This window comes from Mus musculus, chromosome 6, assembly GCF_000001635.26.
Source record: "Mus musculus strain C57BL/6J chromosome 6, GRCm38.p6 C57BL/6J".
NCBI lineage: Eukaryota > Metazoa > Chordata > Mammalia > Rodentia > Muridae > Mus > Mus musculus.
The window spans coordinates 57,137,100-57,143,995 of NC_000072.6; the positions used below are offsets into that span (position 1 = coordinate 57,137,100).

A 6,896-nucleotide genomic window follows, 5' to 3' on the forward strand; every position below is an offset into this window, starting at 1 on the left:
CCATGAATGTATTTACAATATCTAATAGTCTATAGATACAGAAGATACATAGAGGGCATCTAGAAATATAGGCTATGATGAACAGTCTGGAACATCAAAAGTTAAAGATATAGGTTAATTAAGAATTCCTAGGGGAAATAGAGTGTGGTATATGCATACTGTTCAGTGAATCACAAGACTGATGTGTACTCTTTCTTTCAGATGTAAGAAATATGACTCAACAATGCTCTTAAGATAAATTCACCTCTCACTTATGTTCTCATTGGAGAATGCTCTTTATATCCAAGCTGGGTTAGGAGTCCTAGCTAATATGTGTCTTCTTGTTTTCTATATTTTCATAATCCTAGGGCACAGACCTAAGCCCATGGACCTAATCTCCTGTCAACAGACTTTCATTCACATAATGCTGTTCTTCACTGCAGGAGATATTTTGCATACAGATATATTTGAGTCAATGAATATTGAGAATGACTTCAAATGCAAAACAACTTTTTACATATGCAGGGTAATGAGAGGCCTCTCTATCTGCACCACCTGCCTCCTGAGTGTGTTCCAGGCTGTCACCATCAGTCCCAATACCTCGCTGTTGGCAAAATTTAAACATAAACTAAAAAAATACACTATCAATGCTTTCTTCTATATTTGGTCTTTTAATTTGTCCTTCAGTAGTAACCTGATCTTCTATGTTGGTGCTTATACCAATGTGAGTGAGACTAACCAGATGAAAGTCACTAAATACTGTTCTCTCTTCCCAATGAACTATATTATCAGGGGATTGATTTTAACAGTAACAACCTCTAGAGATGTGTTTCTTGTAGGAGTCATGCTGATTACAAGTACATACATGGTGATAATCTTGTTCAGGCATCAGAGGCAGTGCAAGCATCTTCATAGCATCAGACACCTGAGAGCATCCCCTGAGAAAAAGGCCACCCAGACCATCTTGCTGCTGGTGGTTTTCTTTGTGGTCATGTACTGGGTGGACTTCATCATCTCATCCACCTCAGTCCTGTTATGGATGTATGACCCAGTCATCCTGACTGTTCAGAAGTTTGTGATGAATGCCTATCCTACAATTACTCCATTGGTACAAATCAGTTCTGATAACAGAATAATTAACTTGCTCAAAAACCTGCAGTCAAAATGTCACTAGATTTAAAAATATGCCATGATTCTTTCTTTACTTTTAAACAGAATGCATAAACATTTATTTATATGTACATTTTGTGCCGGCATATATGCATGCATTACTGCATATGTGGTGCTCATGCATGTCCAAAGAGGGCATGGGATTTCCTGGAACTGCAGTTTCAGGTGGGGGTAGGTGCCATGTTGGTCTAGCCCCTAAAGTTATTTTTTTAAATAAATTATACATTCTTCTTCAATTTCAATTGTTCAAGTAGCAAAATGGGATTCTTCATATGATTTAATTATAATTTGTGGCATTACATATATACATTCTTTTGACATTTCTCTTGACATGTACTATAAAGTCTAAAATTCATTGTATACCATAAGTAGCTATTTCCACTGAAATTTTTATATTTTTCCTTTTTTTTTTTCTTTATTCCTTAAAGGTAACCTTGATGCTGAGATTACTCAAATAAGCTCCTTGGTGTTAGTGATTTTTTAATCCTTTCTTTTGAAAACATTTAATCTATTCTCACTCATCTAGAGTAGTTTAAATTGCCACTTTAATATTGTTTACTTTTTATATCTCTTTGGATCATAAAAACAACGTGAGTTTAAAATTTTCCTTTTTACCGCAGTTACTCAATTTGTTCTATATGAAACTCTCATATGCCTCTTTATTTGGATTTTATTTCATCTACATTTATTAAAATGTTATTAGTAAATAAAAATTGTACATAGGCATTGTGATGTAGTGTCTTTTTTCTGAATGTGTGTATGGTTTTATGTATGTGCACAGACGAATGTGTTACTGTACATGTAGAGGCCAGGAGACAACCTTAGCTGTTGGTTGTCAGAAGCTATTCACTGTATGCTCTGACAGAATGTCTCTCACTGTACCTGGGGCTTGGCAAATAGGCCACATTGTAGTCCCAGAGATTCTCCTCACTTTATTTCGCCAGCTCTGAGATCACGTGTTTACTTCTATCCACCTCAATATTTAAAGATTGTTATTCCTTAATTAAAAATATTTTTCATGCAATATATTCTGAACAGGCTTTACCCTTCCCATACTCCTCCCAGTTTGTCTTCATTCTTCATCTCTTCTCACATCCAAATCCACACCCTTTGAGTTTCTCCTTCCAAAACAAAAAGGCATCTAAGCAACAATAATAAAATAAACAGCAATAAGATAAGACAAAAATAAAAATAAAGAGAATAGGACAAAACAGTCATAAGAAAAAAGTAAAAAAATATCACAATAAACACATACAGACATAGAAATACACAGTTCAACACAGGCATCTCATTACAATACAGAAGTCATAATATATATGCAAAGGAACTGCAAAGATTGTATTGAGTTTATGTTGTTTTTGCTATCTTGTAAAGTGCACAGTGATTTATTTCTATAAGTAAGACTCCCTTGGAGAAAATTATTTTTTTATCTGCAAGAAAGTATCAAAAGAAGATATCTTTGTTTCAAAATGTTACATGACTACTGTGTTATGACAACTTTGCAACTTGTCTTTCTTTCTGGAATGTTTAACTTGTTATATATGTGTTCTTCTGTAACCCTATTTTTCCTACCAAATCCCAGACTTGGAAATCCCCTACTGCTGAGCTGTAAGAGCCTTGTCTTCTACACATCAAATGCTGACTTCAGGACCTCCAATTTAGGGAGACACAGATGGTGTACATGAAAAAAAAATGTTTTTTCTATTAACTGCATACTTTAATTAATTTGGTCATGATGATTTGGGTCAATAGTATTTCTCCTTCATCTATGGGATTAACAATTACTTTCTTTTATTATTCATGAGTATTTTAGCTTCCCAGGTTGTTTGATTGTTTTCATTTTTCGTATATTCATGTGAAGTTGACAATTATTAAGGTCTGTGAAGATACTTTTAGAATTTTGATGAAGATTGGATTGAATTTGTAGATTGCTTTTTTTTTAATCACAATTTTTACTATATTAATCCTCATGTTCTCTAAGCATGGAAGATCTTTCCATCCTTTGATGTCTTCAATTTCTTTCTTCAGTATCTGAAAGATTTTATGATACAAGTTTTTCCCTTGCTGTGCTAGAGTTTTCTCAAAATATTTCATATTTTTGGAAGCTACTGTTAAAGGTATTGTTTCCTTGATGTTTTTCTTAGTTCATTTACATTGTATAGGAAGACACCTTATTTTTGTGTGATAAGTTTGCATCCAAGGAGTTTACCGAAAGTGTTTATCAGCTGTAGGAATTTCCTGGTGGAAGTGTTAGAGTATTTGTTTTCAATCTGTGGTCCCTTACTGTTTGGGGTGTTACATGACTCTTAAGGTGACAGGAGTCACCTTAGACCATCTGAAATATCAGATATTGACTTGCAATTCATAACAGTAGCAAAATTATAGTTATTAAGTAGCAACAAAAACAATTTTACAGCTGAGTATCATCAGAAAATGAAGAATTCTATTAAAGAATAGCAGCATAACAAATGTTAAGAACTATTGTTATAGAGTCAAGTCATATACTACCTGTATTAGCCGTTTCTGTAAAAGAACAGAACTTACAGAATGATTCTCTATATGTATAGAAAGAAGCTTTATTAGAATGACTTACATGCTGTTGTTCAGCTAAATAAACAATGGCCATCTACCAACTGAAAGTACAAGGATATGGTAGTTATTCAGCTCATGAGGCTAGATGCCTCAGCTGGTCTTCAGTATATGCCAGATTCTGAAAGAAGTACGGTTTAAAGCCAATGAAAGAATGGACTTCCTTTCAAGACCAAGAGCAAGGAGACAACGAGAGAGCAAACTTGTATCTTCTTCCCGTTTTATTTAAAGAAACTGCCAGTAGAATTTGTAGTCCAGAATAAAGGTGGATCTTCCTATCTCAAAGGTCCAGATAAGAAGTGGAATTTCCCATTTCAAATGATATAACTAAGGAAAGTCTCCTGGGTGATGGAGAAATGGCTCAACAGTTAAGAGCACTGCCTGCACTTCCAGAGGTCTTGAGTTAAATTCCAAGCAACCACATGGTGGTTTACAAACATTTGCAATGGGATCCAATGCCCTCTTCTCTCCCGAGTGAGAACTCATATAGTAAAAGTAAATATATCTTTTAAAAAAGAAAAAAAAAGGTTCAAGGAGCTATACAATGTCCCCTATGCAGTCCATTTCTCTGGCCACAGTTTTCCCTGCATCCTTCCATGCCCACTGCTGCCAGAGCCAACCCATTGAATTACCCAACTCCATACTCTGGCCTCCTGGGTCCTTGGCAGGCCAGAGTATGGAGGTCTGCACTGACATGTTTGTGTTCCATCTTCTGATTTCTCACCACTAAATACATCTCCAGACACTGCACAGAGACAGTATCCAAATAAATAAAATTAGAAATGAAAAAGGAGATATAGCAACAGGAATTGAGGTCTTACTTCAAAAACCTATATGCCACAAAACTAGAAAATCTAAATGAAATGGATCATTTTCTAGACAAATTTCATTTACCAAAATTAAATCAAGATCAGCTAAACTATCTAAACAGTTCTGTAACCCCTATAATCTAAGCTGTGATGGTTTATATATCCTTGAACCAGGGAGTGGCACTATCTGGAAGTGTGGCCTTGTTGGAATAGGTGTGACCTTGTTGGAATAGGTGTGTCACTGTGGGTGTGAACATAAGATCCTCACCCTAGTTGCCTGGAAGTCAGTCTTCCACTAGCAGCCTTTGGATGAAGACATAGAACTCTCAGCTCTGCCTGTGCCATAACAACCTGGATGCTGCCATTCTCCCACATTGATGATAATGGACTGAACCTCTGAACCTGTAAGCTAGCCCCAATTAAATGTTGTTGTTTTTTTATAAGACTTGCTTTGGTCATGGTGTCTGTTCACAGCGCTAAAACCCTGACTAAGACACTAAGCAAATAAAAGCAGTCATTAAAAGTCTCTCACACAAAAAGAATCTAGGTCCAGATGGTTTTAGTTTTGAATTCCACCAGACATTCACAGAGAAGCTAATAGCAATACTCCTTAAACTACTCCACAAGATAGAAACAGAGGTTCACTACCTAATTCATTATATGAGGCCACAGTCACCAAATCCCCTGAAATCCATTAAATGACTAGTCTGCCAACTCTCTACATATCTAATCAATATAATACTTGAAGATCTAGCTAGAGCAATAAGACAACAAAAGGAGATCAAGGAATTCAAATTCAAAACCAAGAAGTCAAGGATTCAGCATTCACAGACTACATTATAATGTGACTAATAACATACATATATAATGTGACTCATAACATACTACCAGAACATCATCAAAGTAACTGAATATAAAATAAACTCAAAGAAATTAGTAGCCTTCCTTTATATAAATTAAGTCTAGGCTGAGAAAGAAATCAGGGAAACCACATCCTTCACAATGGCCATAAATAATATGAAATAGCATAGTTTAACTCTAACTAAACAAATAAAAGATTGATCTGTTTGACAAAACTTCAAGTCCCTGAAGAAAGAAAATGAAGAGAATATCAGAAGATGGAAAGATCTCTCCTGTTTATGGATTTGTAGGATTAACATAGTGAAAATGCCTATCTTACAAAAAGCAAACTATAGATTCAATGCAAGTCCCTTCAAACTCCCAACACAATTTTTTACATAGCTTGAAAGAGCAATTCTCAACCTAATATGGAAAAACCAAAACCCAGGATAGAAAAAAACATTCTGAGCCATAAAAGAACTGTCAGTATCATCATCCCTGATCTCAAGCTGTACTACAAAGCATGGTATTGGATTAGAAAGAGACATGTTGATAGATGGAATTGAATTGAAGACACAGAAATAAATACATAAACGTATGGACACTTGATTTTTTCCAAGAAGCTGAAAATGATACAATGGGGAAAGAGAGTACATCCTCAGCAAGTGGTGCTGGTCTACCTGAATGTCTGCATGTATAAAAATGCAAATAGATCCATATTCATCATCCTGCACAAAACTTAAGCTCAAGTGAATCCAGGACCTCAACATAAAAATGGATACACTAAATCTAATATAAGAGAATATGGGAAATAGCCTAGACTACATTGGTACGGGGGACAACTTCCTGCACAGAACACCAGTTACTCAGGCTCTAAGATCAACAACTAATAAATGGGACATCACAAAACTGACAAGCTTCTATAAGTCAGAGGACACACTGTTAATTCTACAAAGCAGAAGCCTATCAATTGGTAAAAGATCTTTCCTAATCCTACATCTGACACAGGGTTAATATCCAAAATTTATAAAGAACTTAAAGAGTTAGACACCAACGACCCAAATAACCCAATTAATACCTAAGGTACAGAACTAAACAGAGAATTCTCAATGGAGCAATCACAAATGGATGAGAATCACTTAAAGAAATGTTCAATGTCCTTAGTCCTCAACAACATGCAAATCAAAACAACCCTGACATTCCTCCTTCTGTCATCAGAATGCCTAAGATCAACACTCAAGAGCTAGCACATGCTAATTGAGAATATGAAGAATGGAAGGAAACACTACTCCATCGTTGGTGGGACTGCAAATTGGTACATCTACTCCAGAAATCAACCTGGCAGTATCTCTGCAATTTGAAATAATACTAGGTAAAGAACCAGGTATGCCCCTTCCGGTCCCAGCCAGCACCAGGGTACCTTGGGTACGGAGTCTGCGGACACACACAAGGTACCCACAGGACCCTCCACGGGATCTTAAGACCTCTGTGAGTGGATCACAACTTCTG

At 35.9% G+C, this 6,896-nt stretch overlaps 1 protein-coding gene across 1 annotated transcript; it reads left to right on the forward strand.

Moving 5' to 3' along the window:
• Positions 1–253: 253 nt before the first annotated feature.
• Vmn1r11 (vomeronasal 1 receptor 11) lies at positions 254–1,153 on the forward strand. Its single transcript, NM_053233.2, has one exon. The coding sequence runs from the start codon at positions 254–256 to the stop codon at positions 1,151–1,153; it is 900 nt and encodes a 299-aa protein (NP_444463.2).
• The last annotated feature ends 5,743 nt before the right edge of the window (positions 1,154–6,896 follow it).

What these genes read in the sequence shown, in the direction of transcription:
- Vmn1r11 (NM_053233.2), top strand. Translation starts at nt 254, where the DNA reads ATGTTCTCATTGGAGAATGCTCTTTATATCCAAGCTGGGTTAGGAGTC.